General features: G+C 32.4%; 1 protein-coding gene across 2 annotated transcripts in view; it reads right to left on the bottom strand.

Moving 5' to 3' along the window:
- Nucleotides 1-17,982, bottom strand: part of LOC103575047 (semaphorin-2A) — a 135,680-nt gene that overhangs the window by 34,513 nt on the left and 83,185 nt on the right. For both annotated transcript variants that reach the window (XM_014444975.2, XM_014444974.2), the window contains one exon: nucleotides 3,912-3,999. In XM_014444975.2, coding sequence (XP_014300461.1) covers nucleotides 3,912-3,999 — 88 coding nt within the window. The remainder of the gene's footprint in view (nucleotides 1-3,911; nucleotides 4,000-17,982) is intronic.

Below are 17,982 nucleotides of genomic sequence, written 5' to 3' on the forward strand. Positions count from 1 at the left end.
TAGTATAGACAGCATATAAATGAGAATTGTCCAAGTGATGGTGAAAGTAAACACGACTAGCAAAAGATTCTACCTTTTCTGATGGTAAAATTACTTTGCTCCTCGTTCTCACTGCTCTGCAGGACAATTATTTACATTTAGCCTTCCTTAAATTGAAAATATATAAGAGTAAGTGAATTAAAGAAATGGGAAAACGTTGATTTATCTAAAATAAAAACGCAAGATAACCGTAAACGTTTGAAATCATTAGAAGGAACGTAACGTCCGTTTGGACCGCGCTCTACCATCGATGGTCTTATCGGAATTCGATAGCCAGAGGGTAATAGATACTGTGGAGAAACTAAACTCGCACGTGGAACCTAGCCAGAAACAGCAAACGTTAAAACTGAAATGCTCATCTCTTCGGATGAAGTAAAATGCAATTTATCATTATTCGAATCCTGTTGCTTTTTATTCCTTTTTTTTCTATGTTTCTATAAAGTTTTATCCATAAACTTTTAAAATCTAAGAAACTTTCTTTTATTTTACTAAAACTACTTTCATGTGTCTTATACTGACAATTTTTCAACTTCCTGCTAAGAAAATTGAAAATTTTCAAAAATTCGCGAAGTTATTGGTTTTGGTCCGATTTTCGAAAATCGAATTTCTAAGAGATCATGACGTTTTAAGGTTCTAAGGAGCTATTCTGAGTAATTTCAACATGATGTCCGAGTGTATGTATGTATGTAAATATCTGTAACTTTTGAACGGATGAACCGATTTTGATCATCGAGGTGTCATTCGATGCGGCTTGTCAATATCTGAATACTGAAAAAAAAAATTGAGCTTGATCGATAGGGCTCGTTCAGAGATATTCCAAAAATGAACTTTTTTCAAAAATTTTTTTCTTGAACAACTTGTAATGTGCTCAATGGATTGATTCCAAAATCAACTGGGCTCTGAAGTTTCATAAAAGACGTCGGATGCCACCTCAACCATCAAAATCGGCGAGACGAGGGCTTCTGATATAGCTTTAGCATATAAAATATGTTGTTTTCTTTCAACACCGAGCCCTGACTATGGATTGTTTACGTGCTGAGGGTGTATTTTCTGTCGAAGTTTCAGGCGAAGGCTTCTGAAATCGCGCTGGCACATAAAAGTGAACTAATAAAAAAACTTGGATCATTGTTTTACAACTTTACTTCAGTCAGAAATAGAACTATAATTACTTAATAATGTTATGACAATAGTGCAATTATTTTTTAATTTAAAAACAATTTTAGAAACTGATTATCAGATATTCGATATAAATAAAAAATGAAATAATTAAAATATCAGTAGGTGAAATCAATCTGCTTAGTTAAATTATACGGAGGAAATTATCCATTAACAATTGCCGTTTCAATCTCGATAATGGCTGAATAATTTGTAATTCTCACAACTTTTAAATAAAATATTATCTTATCCATCAAAAAAGATAAAAAATTTATCCTGTAGATTAATAAAAAAATCAACGCTTTGTGCTTTAAATTATTTTGTGAATTTTTAAAAAAATTCAAAATCTCTGACAGTGGAATAGTAAAAGATTTTTTACAAGAATAATTTCAAACCCCTATAAAATCATTAAAAGTTACTATAAAATAGAATGTAAAAAAAACTCAATTGAAACTTATTTCATCAGCTTCCATGCCCTTTTTAAAAATAAGCTAGATTTTTCTATTAAAAAGTTATTTGAGCAAGAATCCATAGAAGTATAGAGTTTTCCGTTGATATGAAAATTTCAATTATAAGTAACCAGTTTATCTAAACGAACGTATCTTATATACAGACAAACATACACATGAACTTTACTCTAATGTTACTTTTAGAACCTACTCGACGAACTAAGACATACAATGGCAAAATTGTATTCAAGTAAATTGTCGATAAGTTAATTAAATAATTAATAATTATTATAACCTAAAATTAAAATAATCAATTCGGTGTGATTCTGATCACGGTTAAGCTGACCTTCATTTAATTTTACTCTTTTTTCTTTTCACTTTTCTTTGTGCCGAAGTTTTTCATACAGACTCCCTCAAGCCAACTAATGCGCGTCTTTCCGAAACTTTTAATCGACCTGGACTATCCTCTAAGGAAAAACGTAATCGGAGTTCGGCTCTTCGATGAAGCTAAATATATAGATAGAAATGAGAGGTTGTTTCACTACTTTTCTCGTTTTCTTTTGTCTGCCTCCGACTAGTCTCGAGTATCTACCACGTCATCAAATTTTCTTTGCCTCATACCCTTTCTTTTGGCCTATTATTAACACTATGTAGCATTTTGTTGGCATTTACCGAATTAAGAAGGGAGAACCTACAATACAAAGCCGATACGACTAGGGAACACGATGAGGCGAATGGGCGGTTATATATATATATATATATATATATATATATATATATATATATATATATATATATATATATATAAATATACAATAAAAGAAGGGGGTTTAGGCTGTACTGAACCAAGAAATAATACTCTGTCGTCAAGTAATGATGTAACGACAAAGAAAGAAAATTTCAATATACACAGCTTCTAAGAGACTGTTATGTATGTACATATATATGTATATATATTTACCCCCATATAAAACTAGCCAATGATCTCTACTTTTTTCATTCTCAACCCCAGTGATAATACTCAGCCCCTTAGGCTCCAATAGTATTGAAGATCTACAGTATGAAAAGAGACGATGAGAAATCAGGGTGGCCGAATTATTCATATCGTTCGTAACATGATTGAAGAATTGTAGATGGAAAAGAGAAATGAAATGTATAAGAAATCTGGGCAATAAGAAACAAAAAAAATTTCAATACTTGAGACTTTACTCATTTGTCATTGGAATTCTCAATTGGTAATCTCCTTCGGGATATTCTCCAAATAGTGAATAATGTGAATAAACTAACGACAAAGACTTTTACGATAGTGGTATGTATAAAACCAGAGACTTAAAGAAAAAGTAATTCGCAAAAGTTTGTTATTCACAAGCGTGTGAGAGCCAAAAGTCACGGCGGAAAGACACAAGATTTATTGGTAAAGTTCAGATGGTTAATTTGACGAACGATGGGTTTTGGGTACCGAACACTCGATTCAACTAATGGTTACTACTTTTTGTTTGTCTGACCTAACGTTATATACTGATGGTCAAAAAACATGAACAGGATGTTTGGTAATATGAGAAAAAAATTAATATCCTGAAGTTTGTAATGGTTTGCGGAAGTGAATTTTTTTATCAACATTTTTTGTACTTTATAGGGAAGTAAAAGTCTGCATTATGGTTTCTCTATTATTCTGCAATATATTTGTAAAGTCAATTTCTTTATTGAGATGTTACAAACGATCTTTAGCTAATTAAACTTGAGCTATAATTTAGTAGTGATTAATAATCACGCTATTTAACTTCTCTGCGGCATTTCATGTTGGGGAAAATCGAAAAATTTTTAAGAAAATAAAATGTCTTTAGTGGAATAAGCCATTGCAGGCTATTTTTCAACTTTTGCATAGATATTGAAGATATTTTTGAGCCCACCATGGGAAAAAAGCAAAACAAAAATATTAAACAATGAACTGGATGATCTTCTACATATAGTATTAATTTTTGAAACTTGGTCAAGTTGTAAAAATGTTATCGTTTTGCAATAAATGTAATAAAGATAATATTTTTAGATCAAAAATACTTTTAACATTAGTAAAGAATCTTTAGATATCAGTATGACTATAAAATACTGTGATCATTGTAACTTTCGAATTTATATACTTCAAACGGGATTAAAGAAAATTTTCAATCTTTTTAGTGAATCAAATCTAATAAATGAAAAAAATTGAAAAAAAAAAAAAAATTAAAATAATGAAAATGTTTTATGAAAGACATATTGTTGAATACTTACATAGCTCCGACGTAAAGAGTATCTCTTTTACTATCCAGGTAAAGTGTTCTGTAGTACAGCATTCCACAGCTGAATTCCCGGACATGTTCTGTAACAAATGAAAAACAAATTTTACTAAACTATTTTTTATGAGTGTACTGATTTAATAAACATAATTTTCATAAATCATGCCAAAATTACGCCGAAACCATATTATTTTATTCAAAGAAGCCTAAATTTGGCCGAAATCACGTATGTGCCGTCGAACTTTATTGGAAAAACCTGAAAGTTGATTGAAAACACACCGAAATTTTTCTCGAAGTCGACTCGGCCTATTTTCGGCCATGACATTATTTTTTAAAAATAAAACTATAGAACTTCGAAAATTTCCAAGTTTTCGGCCTGGGCCTTTTATTGGCAGCTTTTCGGCTAAGACTAAATTTTTATTGGCTTTAAATTTTTCTTCCTGGAATATTAAATAAGACGACTGTTAATAAGATTTAAAAAATAAAATTTTTGTCTCAGTAAATTTTTTTTTCTATAGATCTTTAATGCATGGCTAACAGTCCTCGGTTATCATAGTGTACGAAGCATGAAATTCACTGGTAAAAAATCATTTACGTGAAAGTTTAATGCTGCGGGTATATACAAAGTCAGTCCCGACGGGAAAAAAACTATACAAGTCATAAGCATATAGAGTATACAGGGCGCAATGTACTACAACGCGGCAAACCCTCCAGTTCGCGACACTGATCTGCTTAACATATGAAAGAAAGTCACCTCTTATAAATATACTCGTTCCACTTCGTGCTAAGAGAGCGCGAACAATGCTATATATTATACGATATCAGAAGGGCCCGACGCCATGTGAAAGGGGTCTATAATATAAAACTAACCGTATACCGACCCCTTCACCCCCACCTCTCTTTTTCATTCTCAACTTTACCCTCCTGTTCTTCTTTATCTTTTTTATCTTTCTCTTCTCTTTATCTCATTGCCACTTGTGAATTTCCTTTCGCTCCTATCTCTCATTATGTACTCCTTTAAAATAACATGTCTGCTAGTGAAGTCTTTTGACGGCAATTCAATTAATTTAAATAACGTAACCGGTAAAATACACAAATAAAATCCTGGGTAATTTAATTATTCAGTATTTATTTTTAATGGTATTTTAATTACTAATTATTCCTTTGTTCTTTTTTTTCAAATGGACTAATTTCTGTCTTAATTTAATTATTCGATTTATTTTTTAATAATGGCGTTTTTCGAAGTCTTTTATTCAAGGGTAGCCAAAAAAAAGGTATTGAAAATCTGTATAGATTTGTTTTCGAAATTCGATATGAGACTAAATCCTGTGCGTGTACACAAAAGATAGAGTCAGGATTTCCACGATGAAAGTGGGAGTTATCATCGGATTTCGCTTGGATGTATAGAAAATTGTAGAAAAAAAATGGGAATCGAGTACGAGAGAGAGAGAGAGAGAGTGAGAGAGAAAAATAGATGGTGGATATTGTAAGATAAAACGATAAGTGCTCAACAGATTGAATCGTAATCTTCGTGGTGTCTTGTTACCTCTTTTTGTTTAAATAGACTTTTTTACAATATTTAAAATCTATATATATATATGAAAAAATTCTATAGCAAAACTAGTATCCAGGAAATTACATTTCCGTAATGAAAATCCGTCAATTGTGAAAATAATTGTTATGAAATGCACCGATATAGTATAAAATATATTTTTTGATGTGAATTGGTCATAGATAAGCTCATTTAATACCTTTTGTAGTTGACCTATGAATTATTTGATTTTCTTGTTGGTACTATAGGATGGAAGTACGATGAATAGTGTTAAATTTTTCAGACTTACGTCTTTTTAATCTAATAATAGGTAATTTTTTATTCTCATTGCTTATTTTTATTACATCATTCAATCGTTGACGTTTAAGAATCCCCTGGCTGTCAGTTTGTTTGGTTAAGCATTTATGATCCCAAGATATAAATCTGTTGATGTGTCACGATACACAGGAGAAAAAAAAAGTAAATAAATAAAAAAAAGTGTAAAAATAGAAACACCCTTCTATCTTCATTTTTCCCCATCGCCAGGATGTTTGACGAGCTGATAATTCGTGAAATACATTGTGATTGAATCTCAACGGATCGTATATATGCTTTCGAGAATGGGCTTATCGAATGAATCGTTATCCAAATATTTTTTTTTTTTCATATCTTTTTTTTTGTCGTTCGATAAGAGTTTGAGCTAGAGGTGGAAAGTATGCAAAAAAGATAGAGAGAGATATAGAAGTTCTCTATCACGTGCTTTATATAGTTGTCGATTCGAAATGCGTAGTATTTTTACAACCCACGGTCTGACTCTGTATTACCAATTGAATAAATTCATTTTTTCCCCTTTCGCGATCCCAGATTAAGTTGCACGATATTTTTTTACGCTCTCTCTCTCTCACTACCTCTCTTCTTTCTCACTCTTACTGATTCTTCAGAACTACTCTGATGTACTCTTTTGGATTCTGTATCTACACACACTCGGCTGGCTTCGTTCCAGTTCACGTCGGCATATGGTCCGCAAAGATTATGAAGGCCCCACCAAGGCCGTATCCAATTTCCAACGTTATTATTATTTTAATCCTTTAATCTTTTAATATGTACCCTTGGCCTTGTCACAGTTAAATAAAAAAAAATTTTTAGGAAAAAAGAAAATATGCAATTAATTTCGAATTTTTATTTAAAGAACAAATTCGCTCCGATACGTATCAGTAATGTCTATTTATTTTGTGTAGAGACAAAATTTTCAATTAAATGTTTTTCAAAAAATTACGAAAGGAATAATAGATTAAAACACGACTGAAAAAAATCAATTGGTAGCTTTCGTATTCAGAATCTATAATTAAGATTGGTTATACATACTTCAAAAGGATTAAAAAATTAAGTTACACAGCAGATGTGGTTGAACGTTTAAGTTCCCACTGGACGATGCTTTGAGGCAGGGTTTAAACTTTAAAGCATCGAACCACAAAAGCTTTTAGACCTTTAGCATTAGTTCGCACTGAAGAATACAACCGTTACAAATGTGAGTTCGAAACAGAAAAAGTTCATTATAGTTCAGTATGATTGAACGGTATAAAAACTATAGCAAAAAAAAAACTTAAAAGAAAAACTAAAACACTCAATAGTGTTCAAGTCTAGCCATATAGCCGTAGAAGCAGAGTAAAACCTCTAGTAACTGTTCAGTATCACTTTTGAGTCGTGCCGTGGGTAAAGTAGTCGTGGGAAAAAACCGCTGTGCCACGAGATAGATACCATTTATCCGACTAGGTCCAATGGTCGCGTATAGTTTCACGTGCGGTGTCGGTCTCTCACCAAGTACAGAGTCAAGGGTGAATTGCTTCAAAAACTCCTACGTACAAAACAATCTCACTCACTCACTCGCTCTTAACGCTTTTCCAGTATTTGCGCCCCCTAGCAAATGTTCTTCGACGAACACATTTCAAACTCCCAATTGGTCACTGATCCTCATCGAACATGAGAATACACTTCCGTAAAATCCGATCTCTTAGCAATATTGTCAACTGTAGTCGACTCACTGGTTAAGTATTTTGTTTTTACAATACTCTTTACAACAATGATGGTCGATTGTTTAAAAAATAAACCGATCCATTATTTCAAATAATATTCCGATGAAATTAAATACGACAGTGTTAATTATGCTCGGACTTAATAATCTAGACAAATACGATAATAAATTAAGAAAGAATAAGATAAATAAATATAGGCAGTGTAAAATAAAATCAATTGTACCATGGGGAAAAAAACTTTTTAGCTCTTTCAGGAGATAGTCAATTGAAACGAATTATGCTGCTCAAGTAAAAAAGAAGAAGCATGCAAATCTAGAGAGATGGTAAGCTCGATAAAAGTCTTAAGAGCAGTCTGCAAAGGCAAAGTAGATGCTACAGATTAGGGAACTGCGAGAAAAAGTATCGATTCTTTTTTTTTTCAATTTTTTCTCTTTATGTTTACGGTAAGCTTATAAATATACACAATAAGTCTTAACAATTGCTTTGTGAATTTTCGAATATAGCTTTTTTTTGGTCAAAGCCATGAAGTATATATATGAAAATATAATAGTAGAATTTATAATCTAAATCGTACTATTCAACAGAAGAAAATGATCGAGTATATGTTTTGATACATGCATGCTAGTAATACCATAATTTTTTGGTTGATGACTCTACTGATGTGCTAAGCACAAAAGTGATAACATAAAAATACTATAGTGTTACCAATTTTGTGCTTAGCACAGCAGTGTCCCTTGTCAAAAAATAGAACCTCACTTGGACCTTTATACACTTCTTTGCAGCCTAAATTTGAGGTTCAATTTGTCGACCAAGTTATCAATCGAATGATAATACACCTATTTTTGTTCTTTTTAATAAAATTGAAATAAAGAAGAAAGAAGAATAGAAATTGAAATAGACAATGATTTAATTTAAAAACACAAAGAGAAAAAAAGGGGACTAATATTTAGATTGAATGAGACGAAAGATCGTAAAATAGAAGACAAAATATGTCAAACACTGAATCTTGGCAAACTCTCATCTCGTCTTCCTTGTTATTAATCTTACTAATTACTTCAGCTTTTATCATTCTTACTTTTTTCTATTTTACACTTTCAACTATTGTAATTTCATTTGGTTGAAAATCTAATTATTATATATTTCAGTCAATTTAATAGTTAAGTAAACTAACATTTAAATATTTTTATGTTGCAAAGGTTATAATTTTCTTGATAAGTGTTGACGATAGTTCTATGTGTGATATAAATATGTGTGATACAGTAATATGATTTTTTTTAAAAAGAATGGTATGAAGTGTTCATAATTAAATTATGAAACTTTTTCAAAAATAACATATGTTACATAAGTTAATAAAACTGTACCATTATATATCAGTGGTGGCAGAATGCATACGAAGCACTTGGTAGTGAAGTACAAGATAAATAAAATAAAAAGAAAAGAAAATAAAATAAAAATATTATAGGATGGAGCCTCGCCGTTGAGTGGACTATAGAGAGTACGAATAATGCCTGAAATAAATTGCGTTATCTTTTCGTTCCATGCGTATGGCTCGCGAGCGTCACTACCACCACTACCCAATTACTCACGCGTCTGCACACGAAAGCCAACTAACTCCCTTTTTCTCTCTTTCCATACATATATGGATATATTTTCGACAAAAGACTATTACACATGACAGTACTAAAGTATAGACTACGTGTTTCCTCCGGAGACCACTGATTTTTTACATTTCCAAAATATTGAGAATCATAAAAGATGTTGATGTTCCTCTTTTCTTGCGTGTTATCCAATGAAAACATTTTCCTTATCATCCAGACAGTAGTACATTGAAAGAGAAGATAACGATGTAATCTCGCTTATTCGTGGCTTCGAGGGTCGTTTCAAGTGTGAGTTAAATTCATTCAAAGATAAGATGCTTTCATACTTTTTCGATGTCTGTATCAATGAAAAGTGTTTGCTTTCATTGATATTTCTATTAACTGCATTAATGCAATTACGTACGAAACTTTTGAGCTAAATATCAACAGGACTATTTATCATAACCAAAAATCTAACGGTAAAATTTAAAAGAGGGATGCATATAGTAATCACACCCCCGTGCTTCCTTGCTAATAACGAGTTGCAACCCTTCTTCCTTTCAGTTGTACACAAAGAGAGGGGCGAGTTCAGTAGGTCCTACCAAAAAGGGGGTAAGAGGGCGTCGATCGTCGAGGGACAATACTAGTCTATCCTGGTGCACATGTAGGCGGTGAAAGTAATTGCCAACGTAATCACACACGTTGCACAAACTGACCCCGCACATCACCATTGGAATACATGAGGGTGTGGACATATCCCGGTAGGGAATGTTTTAGATCAGATAACTAGAACATACCATGAGCCTGAGCTGAGAGAGAATGTTATGTACATGTATAGGTAGTAGTGGGCAGTCAGGCTCGATCTGTTGAACCCTTTTACATTTCACCCTTACGCCAATTGTACAATCACATTGAGACCAAATCTCTGTGTTAGTGCACCGCAGCAGTACAGTGGACGACAAACTCCTAGAAGCATCGTTGAACTGGAATATATTTGCGCTTGCTATAACTGTATCCCTCTCTCTACTGCCAAAGAGATAACCCTAAATGCTACTAAATCAAATACAATTACCTTTCCGCAATATAGTTTGCCTTTCTGCCGCGTTCATATGTCATTTCCCTACCCTCTTATGTACCGGGTAGATTCGCCATCAAGATTATTTTAACGCGACCCACGCACTCGTCCCGTTCGCTTGATTGAATGGAATGTTATTGTTAAGTTTTTTTTATGCTACGCTGTAAATTCTTATAACAGTGACAGACATTATACTAAAGCTAAAAGTGAAGAAATGTGTAGATGTGAATCTCTGAAATAGCATAAAAATAGATGAGGGAGCTACAGTACGGATATATATTGAGAGACATGGATGCTTTCGCAGCTGGTGATATCATCATTAAATGTTACTTTTAAAGATAATGTAAAATCCATTTTAGTCTTGACAAACAATTTTACTGGTGCAACAAATCATATGCCGTTTATCAGTCTATAGATTATCGTGTGATATATAAATATATATGTGATATATGCATGAAACAATGAACTATTGAAGGTATTGGAAAATCAGAATATATTTGCATCATAAAACCGACTTTCGAAGCGAGAGCACGCAAATGAGCTTTCATGCTTGACTATTATGTACAAGCTTAACTTGTCTGTAATTAGGCAACTCTTTGCTATGAAATTGTTGGACATTTGTTAAGCTACTTACATTATAATCCATCAACTAAATCAACAAAAAATTACATGATCCAATTAAATCATTATTATAATTAGGTTCAGGTATGATTTATTAATTTTTGGATATAGTTATTGAAGAAAAGAAAAAAACAAATAGAAACGTGTTAAACTATTTGTTTTTATTCGTATTCGAGTAATTTACAATGCTAATTTTTACAAATGTGTCCACGCTGTTTTTTTGTCTTCAGTTTTCAAAGAACGTTATAGGATTTGATTTTATCCTCGTCACGTACTGGTTATCGATTGTAGTCATTGAACCATACCATCATTAATGAAATTAGAAAAATTGTTAAGCTGAGACGGTATTAATAATTGTGGGCAAAAAGACATGAATCATTTTTGAAAAATTTTAAAATTTTTATTTTAATTTTATGTTAATTTTTTATTTCAAGTCAGACAGACTTAAATAATTCATTTTGAATTTTGAATAAGATCAAATTATTTTACTATATTACCAAATAATTTTATGTATATCTTACAATCGGCTTTAAAAACATATTGTGATAATCTAAAATGTCTATTCTACAATCTAACACAAGACTGAAATAATACTAACATGGTGTGTATTGAGAGTGATGATTATGCTTGGTGGAATTGGAGAGCCATAAAATGAGGGCGAATAAAAGAGAGCAAAAGACTATCTAGTCATAGTAAACTATTCCCAGTGGATAGGAAATCGTTGTCGAAATGGTAGTAGCACACCAAAGAGCCCATGAAGTACTCAGGAAAAAGAATCATTTTCTAGTACAATAAAAAATATATAGTGTAATTTAAAAGAAAATGGTTAACATCAAAGTGATATTTTAAATGCATTAGATCGATATGCAACCTAATTTTCAATTATTATTCATCTTCTTTGCCTTAGACAATTGATGTCTTAAAGCTGATATAGTATCGCAACAATGGATAGAATATAACTAGAGCAATGGATATTGGTATAAAGTAAAGGTTGCTCTAGAATTTCTCCCGCAGGCAATGAACTTGATTGACAGTCTGTACGGCACGAACTGTCGACTAATGAAACATCAGTATGCACGCACAATACCAATGGCAGGTTCGCCGTTATTACACCAGCTTTGTATTTACATGGGATGCACCAGTTGAGGTCTCTACGCGACCCGGTACCAGTCATCACAGAATGAGACAGAATGAGAGCGGACGGTTTGTGGTTCACTATGTCTAGCAACGTCATGGTCTACGCTACAAAATGAATTGCTACAGGCTGAAAATGGATAGGGATAGGACATTATAGTGGATGATGCGTGTGAACATTACATTTGGTGAGTTCATCAATATTATCGATATCGTTTTAATTCAATATTGAGCGTGGCCCTGTTTAATATTTTGCTGACTACACGAAATGAATTTATCACTTTTTATGGTGAATCTTGAAAGAGAATAAAAGTGAATTACCCGAATGTTTTAGTATGAAATTTATAGGCTCACTTTTTTAGTAAAAGTGGATACTTTTTTTGTTAATAAACTTAATTATATTTACAATTAATGACTTAGATGTAATATAACTAATCAACTATCTATTTCGACTACATGAAAAACTGATGTATTTTGAACCAGCCTCATGATCATTCCTCTCCTCTCTCACAAAGTAATAGATTTTTTTCAATTGTTCGAAATCCTTGACAAAGTTTGTATGTTGAGTTAAATTCAAATCTGGTATGTCTGGTGTACAAATGACAAAGTAATTTATTGTTAGCAATTGATTTGAAAATAGACATTTTTCATGTTGACTATTTTTCTACAGGCTATAACTTTTATTGTATTATATCCATATACACTTTATTTCACTTCTTTCTCACTTTTTAAATCAATTATTTTTCTTCTCTTTGGCAACCTGAACTACTCTGGCATCCTTAACAGAAATTCTCCAATACTGAATGGGCTCTTCTGCACGTCGGCTTTGTCGGAGAGTGGCCGCATCCAAAATTATTATCATCATTATCATATATATTGGGACGCAGCCGTGCGAATTGCGCACAGCGCTAACACATTTGATTTAGCGCTAATAAATAACCATTATTGTACGCGAATAGTTGCCTGCGCTATTTCTATACTTCAGTCCCTGAGGGGAAAGAAAATAGAATCGGCGACGTTTCCATTATAACGACCGATTGGGGGGAAAGGTATTAAACTGTCTCGTCCTCTTCTATGATGTTCAATACTCTATACACACTTTCTCGCTCTCTCATTTGCTCTTGCTTGTTACGCTCTGGCGAATAGATAGGGTTGATTGCGTTTCTATAATAATCTGATAGGAATGCACCGAAGAGAGCGGAAAGTCTCGAATTCATAGTCTGAATTATCGTTTGCGCATTTCCGATACCGGAAATTCCATATCACATATTTGAATACTGGCTACTATTGAATTTTATATCAGTAATGAGCTTATTAAATATGTTAATTTTTCTTTATTAGTTTTTTACATTTATTGCAAGGTAACAATTAATTTAGATAAGATTTATCAAAAATTAGCTCTGATCAAATTTCTAAATAAATTGATCCAGTAGTTTGCAACGTAGCTAAAGATAAGGAAAATTGATTTTTTTTAAATTCTATTGCTCTAATTCCTTAAAAGCTACTTGATATTGTTTGTAAAGTTCAATCAACTCAAAGCCTCGATTAAAATCAATGACTTGAATCAAAAGATATTAGACGATGGGAGTTTAACATACGTCTACATTGTTTACACACAGCCTAGTCTGAAATTCTTCTAAAAAACAATAACAATAAACTTCTTAGACTTCAAAACGTGAACATCTATTGAGTATACGATTTTATAACAATTAATTGATCAAAATAATGCTACGCTCGTTTTAATTTTCCATTTTCACTGCGGCATGTTGAAAAGGCTTTACTATTTAATGGTATATTGAGATACCTTAGCTGTATAGTACACAAAAGTTAGTTTAGTGAAACTTGGATTCTACGAAATTGCTCTAAAGGTACAGTTCAGTGTTGTAGTTTATTGGAGAGCGATTGGGATGAGGTTACCGTAAGTATTGAATAGAGAAAACTGCAGAATAAAGTCAGATCCAGGCCAGCTGTTGTTTCACAGCGTCATTGTGTGCTTCAAAGATAATACCTCGTTGGACTATTGTGTGTTATCTATTTACTAACCAAAAGTATTGAAGACATTTGTCTTAACATGGCAGTTCACATATTATAAACAAATAAATGGTGGAAAGTTTACTAATATATATAAATATATGCTGAATCTAGATGGGGAAATATCAGAATTTAATAATAGTTGAATGTCAGCTTATCCAATTTAGATTTCAGAGAAATTGCTTTTCCAGATAGCGAGGTAGCTGAGTAAGGTGTAACGTGATCGATACGCCGAGTGAACTTTGTCAGGTTTGACAAACTGATTGCACCTCAGGGGCACTAACGTAACTCTGATGTCAGCGCATTGTTATTCCACAGTGGTTCCATGTCCACAGGTCTTTGTTAGTAGGTATAGAGTTTCTCGACGATAGGTCAAGCTTGTCAAAACCACGAGTAGAGGAAAACATGCTGTACAGAACAGCAAGCTCGGTTATCTGTGGGGTAGTTGTAATCATGACATGGTGAGATGTTGGCAAACCTACGTAGGAACGCGAAGCATCCAAGTCTCGGGTCACTATCATTACCATGAGGAACCACGAGACCAACTGGTGTGCAATATCATCGGCATCTGTCCCAAATCTCTCTCACTGCGGGAGCGTTTGGGGTGAATGTCTGTGACGGGAATCGATCATTCGATTAGACAGTGAAAGGACTTTGAAATAACTCAGATTCTAATCTCATCATCAGACTGAGACATTAATGATCTGATATCTCGGCTTTTCCTCTTGAAGTGATTTTCATTGATGGTTTTATACCCAGATGATCAAAGCTAACTTTCCAGCAATCAAAGTAATAACATTTTGTGGTTACACAGAGTATAATACATATACATAATCTCTCAACGTAAATATTTTTTGGTCGTCCACTTGCAAACTTGGCCTATTTTATGAAATTACTTCTATGGGAATATAAATAACAATTTACAGATGATGAAATTATAGGGGTTAAAGTATCATAGTGACCAAAAGGTGAGATCGAAAAAGTCATATATAGATAAATCAAGAGGGATCGACATTTAGCTGTAGACATTTTTTCTTGAGGGTGGAGTGACCCTTGAGTCAATGTGAGGGACATTTCCGTCAGCTCAAAACAAAGATTGAACTTCGATAATAGATGATTCAATTAGCTGTTGCCTTCAGGGTATTTCTGAGTCAGTATCAATAAATTTTTAATATTTATAAACTTGAACCCTGACTGAGAGATAAAATTTAATGTTAATAATGAATAACTCGATTCATTGAGGAGTCTAGGTGATCTTGACTTTGATTAGTTTCAGAAATTGATTCATCATAACCTACAATTAATAACAGGCGTTTTAAAACATCCAAATTCAAACGAGAGCAACGTTTTAGATTCTAGTATGCATTTGTGTATAATAAAATTAGCGCCAAAAAATAAAATCGACAAATACTGTATCAATCTAAAGGCAACAAAAAAAGCAGCAGTCTTGCTTTGGGATAAATTGTTGAGGCGCAGCTGAAAAGAGCGATATGATATCCACGAAGTCAACGATGCTTGAAAAACATTTCAAAGGAGCTCAAATCCAGATACTGCCTGCAGCCGGGTTATGAGTGTTTCGTAGATTATTGTAGCGGAAGAATCGCGAGGATGATCACGAGCATTCTGTGTTTTCATCGATAATTCGATCGAGTTATTTCGATAGGAGTGGTCTATTTTATCGGATATAGTACTAGAAGAGCGTTTTGTTTTACTTTAATTAGTTTTACACTTGTATAAATCTATAAAATATTCTTATCATTTCAACGAAAAACATCAAATGTCTATTGAGATTATAAAGTCAAACAAGTTTTATAAAACAAGCTTGGATTTGTATTCACAGAACTATTTGTAATTTCTTTCTATAACTCTTTAATCACATAAAATAACGGTAGACCTCACTTGCTTCTAGCCCATCGATTGACTATTCACCACCTTGTTTTGTACAAAAAGTTTTCGCTTTGCGTCATAGTAAAATAAATTTGAAATACCATTGGCTTAGGCAGACTCAGAAGAAGAGCAATGAAAAATAGAAAACTAAAATTCGACGCAAAAAGTAAACGGAAAACATTTCGTTCTAGAAATACGAGAAGAGCGATCATTTTTTTTCTTCTTCCAGAAAAAGAAGAAGGTTATTCACATCGTTACAAATCTATAGAAACAGTCTAAGTCGTTTGACCCTGACGCTGACTCTTCGTTTCAAACCAACATGCTGTACACCGATTTGCCTTTTTTAATAATTTATGTTGCTAAGATACAAATGCGACATACACGCGTATTCTTTTTGACCCTTGTGGTTTTATACATCGTTGAATAGGGGGTTTGGAATGAATATATATCGTTTGGTGAACTAAAATAAAAATCCACCGGTTGCTTTTCATTTCTTTCGAGAGACTTATGATATCCCGAATACTGTTTCCAACGAGTTGTTTGTCAGAACTTTTTCTTTAGTCTTATTGGCTATTATTTTTTATAACCAATTTTGTTAAATTTTACTACAAATTCAAATGTTTTATAAATTTTTTTAATTAAATCACTGGCATGACTTAACACTTTCTTAATAAACAGTAATTACTTTTGGAGTAATTTAAAGAAAGCTTTTTTTTATTTCATTCTTATAGTATAATATAATATATAAACCTTATATTATTTATGAATATATTCAATTTTTTACCACCCATAAAAAATATTTTATACAGTAAAATATTTAAATTATAAAAAAAAACTTCATTTATCTACGCAAGCTGATTTAATAAAGTTATTCAGATAAAGTCAAGCTGTTTTATTTCATTTTCTTCATGTTATAAAGCATTAACAATGCAGTGATCGGAAGGGAGATGAAAGTAAGTATAAGCAAAAGACATAAATCGTTGCCAGAGAGACAAGAGAAAGTGATTCATCATAAATGGGAAAAACTCATCGCTTCTTCTGAAACGAAAGAAACATTTTTATAAAAATGAAACAGGCCACATCTTCACAACTGCTGATGTCAGGCAGATCATATTTTCGTATGTTATGTGATACTGATGTTCTGTTAGGAAAAAATAAAAAATCTTTCTTTGTTCCATAATGGCCGACTAAACTTTATTCCGTGTAATCAGGATACACGGTAGTATCTTGCATCAAATAGTACGTCTTGATATAATTGAAGGCTAGATTATTGCTTCTCTATAACAGGATGCAGAATAAAGAGTTCTTAAGCATTCAATCACGAAGAAGAAATAGTATATCAGTAGTCATGTGCGGGTCCACAATATAATTGAATGAACCTTTTTTTGTTGAAATCAATTTATCAATATTGAATGCATTATTTATCTCAAAATACTTTATTTTCATTGGTACTGCGGTAGTTTTTCTAAAACAAATCTTGCTTTTCTTGCTGGCAAATTATCAAAAACACCGTTAAAATTGTGCACAGTAGTTATAACAAATACAGTTACTTGAAAATTACACTGTAGAATACCAACTATTGATAAAACACTATTCGTAATATGGTTTCATTCTAGAATGTAAATTTTCCGAAAGATAATGGAAATAAATAATCGATTTCATAATCTATTTATTATTTCAAGAAATAAGCGCATTTTACATAAAAAAGTTTGCTAGTATTAAATAAAGTAAAAGTTTAACATGTGGAAAACTTTCACTTTATCATCTTACTTCGTGTTACAGCTTTTCAAAAGTATTTTTAAGTTTTAACCATGAGCATACAAAATATCATTTTTATATTTTCACTTTTCTCGTACAATCGATAACGAGCGAACAAACATTTGTTTTAAAAAGTTTCTCCACAGGGATCCAAGTAAAATATTCTTTCTTTTGCATTTTTGTTTGAGTATACGATCATGTCCAGCCATTCAATAACTTAATCAACTTTGTAGAAGATTTTGACGTGGAGCAGAAAGTATTTTTTATTTTTTTACTATTGCAGAAAGATCAAGTTTATATGTATTCATAAGATTGTAGATGTGCTTGTGAGACGTTTTCATTTTATGAGTTTTTCGCTTAACCCAATGCATCATGGGTATTAGAATTCCAAAAGCTTTTTGGACCCTAACGAAAGCATC

Source organism: Microplitis demolitor, chromosome 1, assembly GCF_026212275.2.
Source record: "Microplitis demolitor isolate Queensland-Clemson2020A chromosome 1, iyMicDemo2.1a, whole genome shotgun sequence".
Classification (NCBI taxonomy): Eukaryota; Metazoa; Arthropoda; class Insecta; order Hymenoptera; family Braconidae; genus Microplitis; species Microplitis demolitor.